Here is a 16359-nt window from a genome sequence, read left to right on the forward strand (position 1 = left end):
TCCTGTCCTGACATAGAATTAAAAATTTGCAAACATTCGTGACAAGAATTTTCAATTCTATTAAGGACTAGGAGGCGAGGATTATCCCACCCATTGTATATGCATTTGCTACATCATATATTGTTACTGTGCATTGATTCATGGATCTTATTCCTACTGTACTGTGATGACTGCTTTGTTTTTCTCTACCCACCCTTTAATTGCTCATGATTACACGGAATGTGTATTACGGCTTTGTGTCTCTTTTCAGGCTCTGATCCCAAGTGACGCTCCTCCGGCTCCGTCCTTGTGGGAGGTGTGCTGCGAATTTCTTTTCCTCGTTGGCCTGCTTTTGTTCCTGTGGCTTTGGGAGGTTCCTTCGCCCCCTCGTCCGGATGTTGGCTCTCCTGGATGATGTCCTTACTGGATTTCTGATGTTCAAGTTGTTCTTCCTAATGGATTTTGGACAAAGAAAGAGGAAGTGGTTACCTCTATGACTGTTTATATACCATTGGTGTACTCTATGGTTACCCAGGGTTTATGGGTATTGTAGTTTTTTTTTCTTTACTGTTCTGTGATTGGCTGCTGTGTTTCAGTAAAGAAATTGAGTATAAGCATAATCCTCGCCTCCTAGTCCTTAATAGAATTGAAAATTCTTGTCACGAATGTTTGCAAATTTTTAATTCAAAACAAAAAACTAAAAATGTGCAAGCCGAAATCTTGCCAGCTATGTTGCCACAGTCCTTACTATTGTATTGTATTGTAATTGCATGTATATAGCACTTACTACCCCTGAGGCGTCAAAATGCTTTTTCAGCGAGTAGCACGCTACTCCGGAACCCATAAAGGATTATGATGATCAAGACCCCACCTCATAGGGTGAGGAATATAGGTGTGGATACTTTAACTCAGTAAAAAATGACAGAGTTACACTTAATAAACAAATTATTTTTAGAGCAAAATAATGAGCTCACACGGTCAGGGTAGTCCACAGCAGTAGTCCGTCTTCTATCACTAGCAGTACTCTAATAAAGATTACTCTCTAAGGGTGGTAAAGTGGCCATCTTAAGACAGGAGCATAGGACCATTTTTAAAACACCTTTTGACAGTAACACTCGAGTTTCGAGAGTATTCTGAAATATATATTAAAAGAAAATTAGCTAAAAAATAACAGACAGTAATACAGAAAATAAAGCATTTTAGACAATATTATTTACAGTCATTTTAAGACGCTGTGCACGGAGTTTACTAAGCCACTGGGATTCCGATAAGATTGACACAGTTTGAAGGTCTTTTCGGTGTGGAGCTAGCTAATAGGGAGCTATAGAATGCATTCCAATATGGTAGGAGGTCGAATTTTGCATGCTTGTCCTTCGTCTCTGTCTACCGCCCGTCTTCAGCTCCAATGCCCAGGCACCTGAGGTTTCCCACGTCCCCTGCCACACGAGCTCTGTAATGCTCGCCAAAATCCACATGTCTGGGCGGAGTTTCATTGATCATCACTTCAGCCAATCCGCTCCCAGCGCCGTCTCTATTGGGCGGCCTCGGAGGCTTGTTAGAGCCAATGACGTCTGAGGCACGGTGGTACCGCCCCCACCCTGCAGCCTCAGCCAATAGCCGTGCGAGCTTAGACCAACAGAGGGTAAGGCACGTGCCGACGGGCACGTGTAGCAGTGCGTGGACGGCTTTCAATGAGGTTAGGGGAGGGTGCTCAAGACTGCTCAGTGACAGTTGGAGCGCGAGGCGGTGGTTGGAAAAATTGACGGCGGCGCGAGCGGGAGACAAAGGCATTCGAGGCACCTGAGGATCGTCGCGAGGGCACAGAGGGCGCGCGCTGCTCACCTGCAAGGACAAGGAGCGCGAGGTACCCACCAGAGCCGTCCACCGCAGGCGCCGGGCCCCTGAAGCGGGCTCAGGAGTCGCCATGACCAATTCCGTGGAGGTGAGAAGAAATGCCGACCCTTGTGTGTAGGGGACTGGGAGTTTATTCCACCCGAGTCCAAGCGTGCACCATTTGAACTGGAAGTGCCTGGTAAATCCTCTCAAAGGCAGGCAGGGCTTGGTGTAGTCTGTACAGACACGACTGAGGTGCCCCCAATCCTTTCCATGGACTGTGAGGCCACTGCTATAAGCAGGGTCTGACAATAGTGCCATCTCTCCTGTCGGTGATTGGCATACCCCCTTCAGACCGCCAGTGTTGGAATTGCAGCCCCCACCCCCGCATACTATTTTATCTGGGAGCATCTCCTGCACAGACACCCTCTGGTTGCATTCTTCCTGTGCAGTCGTGCCAATCCGCCCCTGCATTCATCTGCGCCGTGCATAGCTTCTGGTGTGCTCAGAGAGCCTGCGACCTCCCACTTGCCTTCTGCCACCAGGGACTGTTCCTCTCCTAGTGAGGACTGCCAATGCCAGTTCTACTCAGCATACTGTTAGTGCTGTGTACCACCCCTGCAGTCTTTAAGGGCATGGAGGAACCCCATACATTGTCATCTGGGGTATCTCACACTCTTGCAGACTGTTAGGGTGGATCCCCTGCAGTCTTTAAGGGCATGGAGGAACCCCATACATTGTCATCTGGGGTATCTCACACTCTTGCAGACTGTTAGGGTGGATCCCCTGCAGTCTTTAAGGGCATGGAGGAACCCCATACATTGTCATCTGGGGTATCTCACACTCTTGCAGACTGTTAGGGTGGATCCCCTGCAGTCTTTAAGGGCATGGAGGAACCCCATACATTGTAATCTGGGTATCTCGCACTCGTGCAGACTGTTGGGGTGGAACCCCTGCATTCTTTAAGGGCATGGAGGAACCCCATACATTGTAATCTGGGTATCTCACACTCTTGCAGACTGTTGGGGTGGAACCCCTGCATTCTTTAAGGGCATGGAGGAACCCCATACATTGTAATCTGGGTATCTCGCACTCTTGCAGACTGTTAGGGTGGATCCCCTGCAGCCGCCGAGGACTGGGAGTATCCCTATACAATTTTGTCAGCTGGGTTTGCCCCACCCTGCTGCAGACTGTCAATGCTTGGTACAGCCCTGCAGGTTTCAAGGGCTGGGACTGTCCCCATACAACCCAGCTGGGTTTGTCTCATCCCTTGTACACGTACATTCCTGGCCAGCAGACTATTGGGAGTATCCCTATACGTAATACCCACCAGTCCCTTGCATATAGTCGATTCTGGGTCTAACCCCCTACAGAGACCTTGGTTGAAGCACCCCTCTGCTGCATGGCAGCCGAGTCTAACCCGCCTCCCCTACAGTCGAACGGCGATGGGTGTATATACCCTCTGCACACAGTAGATGGCTGGGCATACATCGCTTCAGTTTCCGGATGCATACTGTTTACCACCCCCCATACGTTGCAACCCTTTCGCACTGCACGATGGTGCATCCTCACGTGGGAATACTGGGGTTGGCTGTCGATCCATGTTATTCAGTTGGATCCTCTGATTGGATTTTAGGTGTACCCCACCCACCCACCGCTGGCTGTTTCTTCTGACACAACAAAATTACACCACCTCCTGCCAGTACAGTACATCAGAGATCCGTTGGCACGACTAAAGCACACGTTGACAACGTTATGTTCTGTATTATGTGTATTATTCTCTTTGTATATTTTGGTGGAATTTGTACATTCCACGCTAATCGATTATTTGTAACGGTTCCTTGTTGCCAGGACCTCTGTTGACTACATTTTGCAGGGTTGGGTGAATGATGCGGCAAGATCAAACACATTATGCAGTATAATACGGTTCATATTTTTTAATAGTAATTGTTTAGTAATATTTACAAATGGTAATACTATGGTAAAATATTTCACCTTTATTGTGGCAGGTTCAACAACCAAATACAGAAATAAACAACGGAAAGATTTCTACTTGACCTTAAAGGCCCACCCATTAAGCTCCCAAATCATGTTTTTAGCAACATTAGAGCTAGAAACACGTTGTTTTGTCGTTAAAATCTGCAGTGGTTTATGTGGAAATACATAAATATTTAAAAAAAAAAAAAGCTTCAGTGGCCCTGCTTGTTGTGCAAGTTCTGTATGTCGTGTAAATCTTTTTCTGGCGTTGTTAATGTGCACTTTCATGCATGTTCCTGGGTTGTTGAGAGGCCTTCTTCCAGGTAATCGGTAGTGTTTGATTATGTTTCCCTAATCTGGATTTGCAACGTTTGTTCAGCTGGTGTTACTTTTATTTACAATACCTCCCCTACGCTGTCCCAACACTGGACACGACCGAGTTTCCTCTGACGTTTTTGGTCCTCGTTCCTCACGTGTGTGCCCTTTCCGAATGAAGACCGCATGCAGCCAGTCTGGATACCCCTCCCCTCAGAGGCTGCATGCACAGACAGTATCCACTCTTCAGACTGGGTACCCTTACAAACTCGTCTAGCCCTGTGAACCCGACATTCTCACGAAGTCAAAGTTGAAGGTGCACCATTGAGGCCACAATATGTTTACTTTCAACTCAATAAATTCATGGTGCATCATTGGGCAGTAGTGGCACAGAATCCTTATATTGTACTCTGATTACAAAATAATGCAAACGATGCTCTCCTGCCTGTCAGAATAGTAGAAGGGACAGGAGAGAAGCAAGTCTCATCTGCGCAGACTCAGCCCCGCGGTGCTCAGTCACTGAGCTACAAGTGGTACCGAAAGTAGTCCTGTACCAGGGGATGGCGCAGCGCTCCTTTCTTCCTGCTCCTTTTACCCTATCGAGTGGTGGTACAAGTGGACCTGGCTGACGTCAGAGATCTTTCACGCTGCAGCCAAGTGTAATTTCATTAATGAACCAGATGAATGGACTCCTCTTCTGTGGCATTGTACTGAATTGACTAGTTCTTGGGAAAAGCGGATGCTCACGTCTGCCGTGACTAATCCTCGCCTATTCAGCCTTCCTGATACACAATGGGGCATATTTACAAGGGAAGTGGCGGAGTGAGGCGTTATCCTTCCTGGCTTAGCACCGCACTCTGACACTTCAGAAACGCAGGGCAGCACCATATTTACAAAGAATATGGTGCAACCCTGCGTTTCCCCCTGCTCTTGTGCTACAGTTTGCAGCCTAGCGCAAACACAGGTACCCAAGGGTGTCTGCTTGCAGGGGAAGATTGTTTATGTGCAGGAAGGGGGACCTTCCTGCACATAAATAATCTTAAAATGTAGTTTTGTAACTTCCATGTGTGCTGTGTTTTAGAGTTTCTAGTGGAAATGCTATTGCATCTGCAAGTGTTCTACATAGACCTTCAGATAGCAATGTGTCCAGGAGGTTTACCTCTCGGTATGGCTGCAGTTGCATTCAGAATTTCCGACCTTAAAAAAGAGACATAGCCCTGCTGTTCCTGAAAGGTTAATAGAAGTCAGTGTTTTCTTTGAAAAGCTGTTAATACTTAAAGGGCAAGTCCTTGAGCATAGGCTGGACATCTCCGGAAAATCCAACGACAAACGACAGCCCAACTCATATACTGAGCAGTGGTAGCCACAGAGTCAAGGCCACACTTCAGGATTTGTTTAGCTGTATCGAGGCCATCCCTCATTAGGTCAGAGAATGGCTTCTTCATATGGTCTGGCAAGCTGAGAGTCCGAGCCATCAACCTCTCTGTGGCCATAGTTCTTGTTTATTGTTTTCAAGAAATTTGACTCTGAAGAAAAACCTTTTTCAAGGAGTGAAGATGATGGCTCTTCTGTGAGCTTAGGTTCCTTTAGTTCAGACCTGAACACCAAATAGTAACATGGCATCATCATTTCTCCAATATTTCATCTATGATTGTCAGCAGATTTATGCAAACTATATCCCTCTAATGGTAGTGATAAAGGGAGGATTAAACTGCTGCAATATTGAAGAGCATGCTGTGGACAAAATGGCACATGATCAGGCTTATGGAGGATCACGATCTGCTCTCCTGTGCACAACAAACAACATCCTAAAAATTCTTCTGCCTGTCACCTCATGCTTCAGACTATTTTGATGTAATTCTCATTCTTGCCCTCACTAATGGAGTATGGTGATTGCGGATGATGTGTAAGAGGCATTTGACCAAGGGCCTACCTCAATTTCATGTGGGTAAATCAATCAACTTCCATCTTCTTTTATTTTCTCCACATCCAAACAAGGAGTTGGGGGGGGGGGTTGTTGCGTAGGCTGGACACCAGGCATGTGCTGTCATACTACATTGTTATACGCAACACTTTATTTTAATAGTAAAAAATTGCCAATCTATATATTAGTCTGTTATGCTGAAGGTGCACATGCCTATGCATGTACCTGTAAATAATGAAGGAACGTTCTGGGAGCATTATATATCAACACAATTCATTTCCTTTTCCAAACGTGTTTATACTGAATCCACCGCTATTAATGCAAGTCAAGCTCGAAACATTTCCCTTAAGTTCTCCCTCTAAAGGCAAACATGTTGTATTAACGTATCGCATATACAAGTTTGAATAACTTCTGCATATAGATACAAGCCATGCATTAAGTGGCAGATAAACCTCTTTCACTGATCCATGCTGTGGTACTATAACTCGCTGCCAGCAGGTCTGTGCTGCAGGGGGTTGGGCCTACTTGTCCAGTTGACCAAATAACCATAAACTTGTCTTTGACCTCCGACCATATCTCCTCGGTGTTGGGGACAGGAATTCTGTATTACCATGGCAGCTCACAGGGAAATGACATTTTACAAAGAAATAGGACCCTCTCGTTTCCATTTCCTTTGTCGTATGAAGTCGTTCTTGTTATGGATTTGGCAGAAGTTCCTGGAGGGTGGGAACAAGTTGATACTTCTGTTCCAGAGAAAAAAAGTATGTTTCTAAATATTGACTTGCCCTACAATAGCTCTATTTTATATAAATTAAAATGTAATTGAAATAGCTAACTTGAGAAATGTAATCATGAGTGCATGATATGCTCAACCTTTTCTCTCTCTTTAATTCTGGTACAGACTGTAGTGTCAATGGAAGATACAGAGTCCTCTGACTACCTGTCCTCCTGCGATTCTGTGTATTCTTTGGACAGCACGAGCAGCGTTGAAGATGACTACGATGACTTTGACGTTTTCTTGTCTGATGGTTGTGATGAGGACGAAAAAGATGCCCACAAAGTAAACGAGAGGCAAGGAGACGATGGAGACATGAAGAGACTCTCGCTTTCACCGGAATCACAGCGGACTGCATTTATGAAATCCAATATGAAATGCCTGGACCACAAGTACAGGGCACTAAGGACTGCTGGGCTGCATCCTATGGGCTTCCTACAATCTTCAAGGCCTTGCACTCGGTACCCTTTTCTGTTACAAAATAGAACCACGTCTTCCAGTCACTCTTGGGCCTTTGACAGAAATGCCAATGTGCACAAGAGGACCCATGAGCAAAAGAGAGCTGAAGGCGAACTAAAGCTCTCTGTTCTCCCGTTGATGGAAAAAGACAGACCAGATCATTCTATCACCTTAGAAGCACCTGGCCTCAAGAGACCAAGAGAGCAGGATGACGAGGACAGGCTGAGAAGAGCTGAATTGAATAGGAGAGGTGCGGACTCCGCCATGTCAGACGGGGACCGAATCTTTGCTGAAAAGGTTAGATAACTTTAATACTCTGGACACGTTATAGTCTAATTTAACAGTATTGTCAAACCGTGTGAATGCCTATAAGTCTTAGTTTGTCTGTGTCTTGGCTGCCCGATCTATAAATAGAAACTTACTGAAGTAGAAAATACAGAAATCCTTTCATTGGCATGACTTTTAGAAGAAAAGTACAATCTTCAGCATCCTCAATGTTCCTTGTTTTTTTTCCTACACAGTGCAAAGAACTTCAAGGCTTCATCAAACCGCTGACAGAACTATTAAATGGACTGAAGAGGGGCCGGTTTGAGCGAGGTAACCTTTTATAGACATGCTAATCCATGAATGCCATTCACCAAGCACTGAATGTTACCACCTTGTGAAAGGGACAGTTGATGTATTGTACCTACAAATAATGTTCCATAACTGCAGAATGTTGCTTTATCCCATTTTTGTTACCTTGACTTCAGTTTCCTGAAGTTTATTTTCATAAACCCCCATCTTCAACAGAGTAGAAAAATAAGTATGAGTCTGTGGTGCTACATGAGGAGGGGAAATGGGTAGACTGGAGAAGCATCGCAGCCACTGGGGACGGCTGTGTCTTTTATTGAGGATTCCAAGCCGTTTTTAAAGGAGCTTTCTGGGGACCCCGGTCCCTTTGAAGTGGTAGGAAGCAATCTCCCTCTCCATTCATCTGCTCTGTAAGTTGCTAAACGCTAGAACAATAGACAGCATTTTTTCAGATTAAAAAAAACACCTTGCCTGTGCGGCTCATTTCAGCTATAAAAAAAAATCCTACATTCCAAAAAAATAGACCCCTCTAGCTTTATATTGTGTTTGTGTGGGCGTGTTTAGACAAAAAGCTACACCGCTCCTTATATTAAACTATTGGTTTAGCAGAGATAAATAAAAATTGCCTTTGCGTCGAAAATTGTTTGAAGGCTGTAACTTTCTCAACCGGTGCAGTCATAGCTTCGTGTAAATAGGTTATGTAATGTGCATGGGTGGTTTCATTGTTGTTGGCTGCACATTTTGGTCCTCTTGCATAATCGGCTGCCCCGCCCTACTTCCTGGTGTTGTTGAGCAAGCAAGCACGCTATAGCTTTATCACAGCACTACAAGGCTTTCTGTTCAAGCAATTATAACACGTCTAAGAATTATTCTTCGCTGTATCTGTAAATCTTTAAAACGGTAGATCTGAGTAGTAATTTTGCAGAGTTAGCACGCCTGGTGAGATTAGATTTGAAAAGTAACTTGTGCACGTCATCATGAAGCTTTTACAATAGAAGTTTGAGCTCAACAACGTTTTATGAAGTTATGGTAGTGTCTTCAGAGGTAACATAGTTTGCTCGCACACCGTGAATGTCCACGGAACAAAGCATGGGTGAAATATAAACTCGTATGAATTAATGTAAGGGGACATTACTGACAGTAGTTAAATCTGGAATCTAAATATTCAGAAACTGACTTGAAGTTTTTTTTCGAGGCGATTTCAGAATTTCCTAATGCCAGACTTCACTCTTGCACTGATCTATTTACTGGACATCAGTGTCCAAGGGTCCCCACAGACCAATTCAATAAAAAAAATCACTGCTGTGAGGAGTATTCCCCTAACAAAAAACAATGAAGTGGCTTTCAAAGATGATTTTCAGTCCTACAGAGAATATTGTGACGAGGGGATGACTCCTCGTTACATTTTTGACTGGGATCATGGGAGACTGAAAGACCGGATTGTTTGCTCTTAAAACAAGCATTAGCAACTGTAGTAGACAGTAGGACCCGCTCATGCAAGGGCTATTGGCTTTGCCAATGGTGTTTAGCCATGTTGTTCAGCAGCATAGCTAAATGTTCTGAAAAATGCCAGTCTGTCTTTGTATATAATGGTAAGTGAGACCGATTGGCAATCCCAAAGCTTGTTATGGACTACTTATGGACGCTGCAGTAACATTGATAGCATCATGACAGGGGCTAATTCACACAGGCACTGGACGAGGCTACACGTTCGGGACAGGCCTCTGAGCACCAATATAGCCCACTATCTCCAGGTTTTCATCACAAACTTTCTTTAATTACCTTGAATCCCCAGGCCCTGTTAGGGGAAAAAATGTAAAATTACTTAATTAAATGTGCTTGTTTTGTAAAACAAACAAAAAATGTTTTTTCAATGATTCCTTCTTTCTGATTTACAGGGTTAAGTAGTTTTCAGCAGAGTGTTGCCATGGACAGAATTCAGAGGATTGTTGGAGTGCTGCAAAAGCCTGAGATGGGGTAAGAATCTTCACAGTAATTCTTAAGTAAAATTCTCTTTTTGTGAGGCATCCTGCCTCCACTGTTGAACTTTACCTCTAAAAAAGTTTCTTTTGTGGTACAATCTCTGATTATTCTTATTTCCCTGGTGACAACCTCGCCCATTGTCCGGTCCTTTAGAAGACCAAACACCTTTTTTACTTAGATTCTTATCTCCTCGTTCTTATAAAAAATATGAATGCGTCTTATCAGAGGATTGATACCTCTCTGGAGCTTCTGTCTTAGATTATTTTCTTGGTGCTCTTCATCTTTATGATAACGTGGTTTCTTTTTAAATCCACTCCAGGACTTCATACTCCAATGTATTGCATTCTGGTTCCAGCTTTCTTTCTGAAGTTTCTCCGTTTCTATCCTAGAATTCAATTGGGGTCTTTTTAGTTTCCCCCGTAGGGATATCTCACCCCCTGGGTACCTTCATTTGAGGTTTTATTTTTGTTGTCTTTTCTTCTTTCTGATCTAGTGGAGTTGCAACATATTTCTCGAGAATGGACACTAGTGCTGCATTGGTTTTAAAACGACCATGACATAATTCAGCTATTGTAGGTAGCTATGTGTTCGTGGTGTGGTGGCTGTAGATACACCTCCTCTGTATGTATCATTCAAAGTTTATCCTGCAGAGTAGATTGAGGAAACGCCGCATCTAATTGATAAAGGGTTTCTTGCTTTCCAAAGCGGTTTAATATTCTAGTTGGGCACTGCTCTTCAGTGCCTCGATGCTGCAATATATATACTGACTTAACCATCTGTATTTATTTATAACTTCAGTAAACATTTTAGTAGTTTCTACTATAGGAAAGGATCTCACTCTATTTGCATGTAGCTATTACAGCGACGTCTGTCCTGGCATCGGGAGCCAGTCTAAACATATGTCATGTACTACATGTTGAAGTTTCCTTTAAAACCAAGTCAAGTGTTCAATGCAGTTCAAAGGCGCACAACAATACGTACAACAGTATCCTATTGCTATGGATTTTTATATATACTTTGTGAATGGCCCTATTGCATCAGCAAGCTCTACTTCAGATAAAGATTAAAACACCTCCATAGTATTTACCATGGCAGTGACGACCACCAGTAAGTACTACCTTATCCCCAGGCAATGGGAACCCCCTTGCTGTCAAACTGGCGGGAATGGCTCAGTGAGCATTTTCTTGTATCTCAACCTCTTCCATGTTAGTTTCCTCCGATTCTCCAGGCATTATGTAGAATCCAATCCCCCATGTCCACAAAGACTTGTCTCGAAAAGAAGCATTGTTGAGAGCAAAATATAGGATGTACCCTCTCTTTTTAAGTAGCTGTGCATGTTGGGATTCTTGTTCCTGAGCCCCAAGAGGAATTTAATGTAGTGTACCCTCGTCAGATAAAAGGAGAATGTGCAGGTGTCTCATCCCTCACTACAGCGGGTTGTGCTCATTTAGATAAAGTAGTGTTAGGAGTCAGACAACCCTGTCAGAATAACTCTCATCCACAGGGTACAGATCCTCACCCTTGCCCGAAGGAAACATTGACACACACAGGGGTTTGTGGTTAATAATAAAAGATTATTTATTATGCACTATTTGTATATAAATCTTAAATATCTGAATGATGGTCATTATTATGGGTAATCCCAGCAGCCCTATCAGCGGTGAATATTAGAAATATCTCAAACGTTTAACATCGCACATTCCTACTCTCTCCATTAGATTACACTTGTTTCTACCTAATATCTACATGTTTTCAGCCTCAGGGGTATTGTAATGGTTGGATTCTTATGGTTATTATAATACACTACCTATATGCCAAGCCATGTAAATAGCCCTGCATACTTCAGAAAGCCAGTGGGTCTGCTGGTGAATAGCGGTGCTCCAGCATTTCCCCATAACAATCAGTCCTCATAACTGCTCTAGCTAGTCTGGGCCGGTTATACCTTCTCCAATAGTTTACTGTATGCGAGGGAACTCGAGCAGCTCCTCTAATCAACTCTCCGAAACACGTGCAGTGCCTCTGTTGCAAATGCATATGGAAGGCAGGCACGTTTTGAATTTGTTTCCTTCTGCAATCTTTGCACGCAATCCTGCAGCTATCAGAGCAGTAAAGCTCAGTTCTGTTGTATTAGTGCGACTAATGTCAACTTACAGCTCTGAAAAAATAATGCGTAAAATAATATGGCAGTCTTGTGCGCACTGTTCGAATTATCATTTAAAATAGTATTTTCTAGGTTCTAAGATTGACACGGTCTCTCTGTCTCGTGTTTCCCATTCAAAGTGCAGTTCATTGCATACTGAATGTATTTCTTGTTAGACGTAGCATCCATGGCAAAATGCTTGTGCTGATATATTGGAGATAATGCTTTGCATAAGAGAAGGCACCTACATTACAGGTACACTTGGGAAAAACGGTGGCTCTTGAATATCTCTCTTCACCATCACAAACTCCCCTTTCTTTAGACCTCACATCCCTAATATAGCTTCCAGTTGCACCAATGCCTAACCACCTAAACTAGCCAGGAGAACAAGGCATGTCAAAGACAAGATTCAATGGGAAGATAGTGGGGAACTGTGCTACAAAAACAGCTTTTTGACACTTTGGATTTAATTTAGTGAATTGTTCCTGTTATCTTAGGAACACACGTTCAATCCCACGTGGTTGTAGCCCTCTCATTAAAGCCAGCCCCAAATACTTGTCTCCCACAGAAGCATCGTTGAGAGCACTGAAGGATGAACCTGCCTTATTTAAGTGGTAATTCAATCTTCGCTTCCTGTAAACTGCCCCTCGTGCTCCTTCAGTGGAAATCAATAGCAGGTGAAGAAAAGAGCCAACAGTGTTACCCCTCTGCCAGTATTCTAGAGATCTTGTACGGCAACCCCTATGCAGACGCCAGCACCTTGGCATCAATGGAAGTATTATTCACACTGGTTTCTCACCCCTTACTTTCCCTCGGGTACACAATCGTAGCATAAGACCAGGACACTCGGTCTCCATGCAAAGCAACATGTTAGGTTCAGTTTAATTGATGGAATGTGGGTTATGTTTGTTACCAAGGTAAGAAGGCATTTGTGATGCTTGTGAAATCAGAGAAACTGTTTTAAAAATATATATAATCATACCATAGCCTTATCACTAGCGAACTGCTGTGTTGAGAAAATAATGTTCATATTATTAGCGACTTCAATTTAAAATAAATTTATAAGTAGTGTTGCTGTAATGGTTCCAGATAAAAGTGCATATTCTGTTATCTGCGTAAGTGACTTTTTACCTACACGTAAGAAATATTTTTCATTCAAAAATAGGTTTGATAATTTCTATTGTGTTTCTTGTGTTTGCAGTGAAAGATACTTGGGAACCCTGCTGCAGGTTGAAATGATGCTGAAGGTCTGGTTCCCACATGTGGTAATGAAGAGCCCTTCCTCCCCGGAGTATGTTGACGAAGAGCCAGAGTGCAAGCTGCGAAATGTAAGATGGCATTTTTTGTTTTGGTTTAATAACTTGTTTTATTTTAGTGCTTTCATTCATTATATCTGGAGACGTGTAAACATATTTGATATTGTTTCTGTTGCCTGCTTGCTATTGAATCCTGGAGGTAACTCCTCTTTTTATGTGCCTTTTGCTTTAGCCATTGGTTTGTCTTTTCATGAGGATGGCAGTTAATTAAAAGTGTGACTCTAGAAAAATGGACTTATAAACCAGCTCCATTGTTTTGCATATGTACCATAGGAGCAGTCGTTCAGACCTTTCTAAAAAAATGTGTGTTCATAGGACTCATCTGGTGTACATTAAAAGCCTCATACGCCAGGGTAGCCTGTATCCTCAGAATTAACATTTATCATTCAGAATAGCTACATATTTTCATGCCCAGCAGTTGAGAATCCAGAAAAGAGAGGAAACCAAAAACGCTTGTTCTCACTGCATATATCCTGTCATGCACTCATTATAATACAGTCTGATGAAACTCTGAAACCAGTTATCTGATTGCTGAAATATTGCCTCTAAGTTAGAGATATCCAGGCACTTAATAGGTTGATTTACTACCTAACACTGAAAAGCGAAAAAGGTTTAGAACTTCACTTTGTCAACTTTTGGCTGATTATTCAGGTTAAATAAACCCCAAACATCAAAATGTTAGGGGTTACTGGGACGGTTATCTTTTTCTGTGGGCAGTTGATATAAAGTGAACACTTGTTACATGGACCCTTTGTGCCGTTGTCTGTGAGCTTCGCTATTGTGACTAAACAGACATTTGTGCTAGGTATCATGGCTTTAAGTTTAATACTGCCTGTTTGGTAAGTTGTAGATGACGCATGGCAAGTACAATCTGGACTGGTTTGTTAATGTGTAAACCATTTCATTTTTAATTACGTTAATTTTTTTTAATACAAAATACTTATATCCTTCTCTTGGATAAAATATTCTGTTTTCCAAAAAGAACTATGGTCACAATTTTACATACAACTAAAATACAAACATTGAGGTGTGCTTACTGTTGGGCTCATGAACAGCAATTGCTTTACATAATCCATTAAAAATAAAATATATATATATATTGTTAATAATTACTTATTATGTGGCTTCAAGTTATTGTTTTGTACTTTTATGTAATTTCACATTCCCTGTGCTGGCTTGTTTAACTTACCAAACTCTGCTTGGGTGCGTACAAAATGGACCGGGGGACATTTAGAAACGCCTGTTTTGAGATCTTGTTCTAATCGTTTGTCCTACTTTCTGTCCAGGTTGAGAACAGCAACGACAATGAGACAAAGGTCAAATCCACACAGCGGACAAAACGTTTTATTCGTTCTTTGAAAAGCCCCCATAGACTGAGCCCAAGTCAAAAGTGTACCAGAAAAATCCCAACTGTCTCCGCCCCAACCGAGATCCAATGTGAACCCACAGATCCTCATTGGGAGAGTACTCCGTTGCGTGCTGATTGGCCAAAAATGAATTTAACATGGATGCATACCTCTCCTAGCCCAAAACCACCTTCAAGTCCAGTAGAGCTGAAGGGTTTAAACACTCCCTTTGGGCAAAACCTGTTATCACCAAATCTGAACAACTGTGGCTTTATTGTGCTCCTTCATAACAACTTGGTGACCTCTCCAACATATCCACGATCTGCACCTTTGTCTCCAGAGATAAGTCGTACTGAGTTTTGTCATCCGAAAGAACAGTTGGTCCAGACGGGAGACCCTCCACGGAGCAGGAGTGCACCAGGCGTTGCATCAGTCACCAGTGCTGGGCTGGTGAAAGTAGACAGAGACCTCTCCAGAACAGAGCCTCTTTTCCCTACATCTACTAAGAGACCAGGGAACATGAGTCCTTGGACTTGGAACTTAGTGACTAAAGTGAAAGAGAACGTGCTGTATTCTTCTTGAAACCCAAAATGCTATTTTGAAATGTGGTTTCCTCGTTTTTCATGTGTGCTTCTCATCTCAATAAAACATTTCATTTACTAATAAGGTTGCAGCCCTTGCTGTGGTGTGGGAGAGGCTTGTGTTGCATCCGAATGAATTTGCAGCATAAACTGAGTGACAATGTTTTTTTATGGAGTGGTGCTACTGACTGCCATTTACAATGAGTCGTTAAACTCACAAGTTATTTCAGGAGCATCAAAGGGCTGGAATGCTGCCAGAGACAAATCGGTGGTGTGCTTGAGCAAGCCTTAATTAACTGAAGCCAGACGTTGCCGGACTTGAGCCTTCGGATAAACTTTAACAGTGCTTATGCCTTCAATGCATGGATTGATATGCTTTGTTTCTTTCCTCCCGCTCGAGAGGTGTTCTATAATAATTCGGCATATGCTTGGAGGAATAATAAAATGTATGCTTTGAAAGAAACCTCGTTTGTCTACTTTCCTGTTTGGATAAATAAGCCAGCATTGAAAATGCAATGGGTCTCACCTTTGATTAAGTTAAAGCCATTTGCTTTGCTATACAATAAGTTAGAAGGGATGGATCAGGTTGGACAAAGCGGGTGCGGATACTTGTGAGGCTGTGTAAGAAGGTTTGAAGAAAAGCTGGTAAGGGTGAGTAAGATCAGGGTACAGGTGGTGAGGTTGGAAAAAAGCTGACTGTGTGTGGGAGGATAAGATGACGCTAGAGAAGGGTGATGTGTGACTTGGGAGCATAGATGCCTAAGGCGGAGTAAGACAGAGGCCGGGATAGAGGAGGTAGAGTAGAATTGTATCTAAGATGGGTGAGGTTGGTGACAATGTTGGTTTGGAAGGGTATGTTGGTAATGATGGTGGAACTAAAGGGGTTGTGTAAGATGGTGGGTGGGATGGGAGAGGTTGGTTAAGGGGTGGGAGGGAACTGTGAGGTTGGATTTGTTTTGGGGACCAAGTGCAGGAAGGTTAGATAAGCTGGTGGGAGCGATGGATATGGTTAGGTTAGATGCCTGTAAGGATGACTGGGAGTGGGTAAGGTAGCCGTAGGAAAGGTTGAGGTGGGGTATGAATCTGGTATGGATGGCATAAGATGAGCTAAAATGGTAGTCGAGATGGGTGGGTCAGATAGGATGGTTCTAGGTTACT

The 16359-nt window shown here is 43.1% G+C and overlaps 1 protein-coding gene across 3 annotated transcripts in view; it reads left to right on the forward strand.

Moving 5' to 3' along the window:
* Positions 1-15664, forward strand: part of CIART (circadian associated repressor of transcription) — a 469491-nt gene extending 453827 nt beyond the window's left edge. The window contains exons 1-6 of one of the 3 annotated variants that reach the window (XM_078670379.1): positions 251-523; positions 6930-7559; positions 7784-7859; positions 9734-9812; positions 13160-13286; positions 14561-15664. In XM_078670379.1, coding sequence (XP_078526505.1) covers positions 473-523; positions 6930-7559; positions 7784-7859; positions 9734-9812; positions 13160-13286; positions 14561-15202 — 1605 coding nt within the window. In that variant the 5' untranslated portion in view covers positions 251-472 and the 3' untranslated portion in view covers positions 15203-15664. Of the gene's footprint in view, positions 1-250; positions 524-1620; positions 1922-6929; positions 7560-7783; positions 7860-9733; positions 9813-13159; positions 13287-14560 lie in introns of those variants that run through there. The other 2 variants (XM_078670380.1, XM_078670378.1) reach the window with 2 other exon arrangements.
* The last annotated feature ends 695 nt before the right edge of the window (positions 15665-16359 follow it).

The sequence above is a fragment of the Lissotriton helveticus genome, chromosome 12 (genome assembly GCF_964261635.1).
Source record: "Lissotriton helveticus chromosome 12, aLisHel1.1, whole genome shotgun sequence".
Lineage (NCBI taxonomy): Eukaryota > Metazoa > Chordata > Amphibia > Caudata > Salamandridae > Lissotriton > Lissotriton helveticus.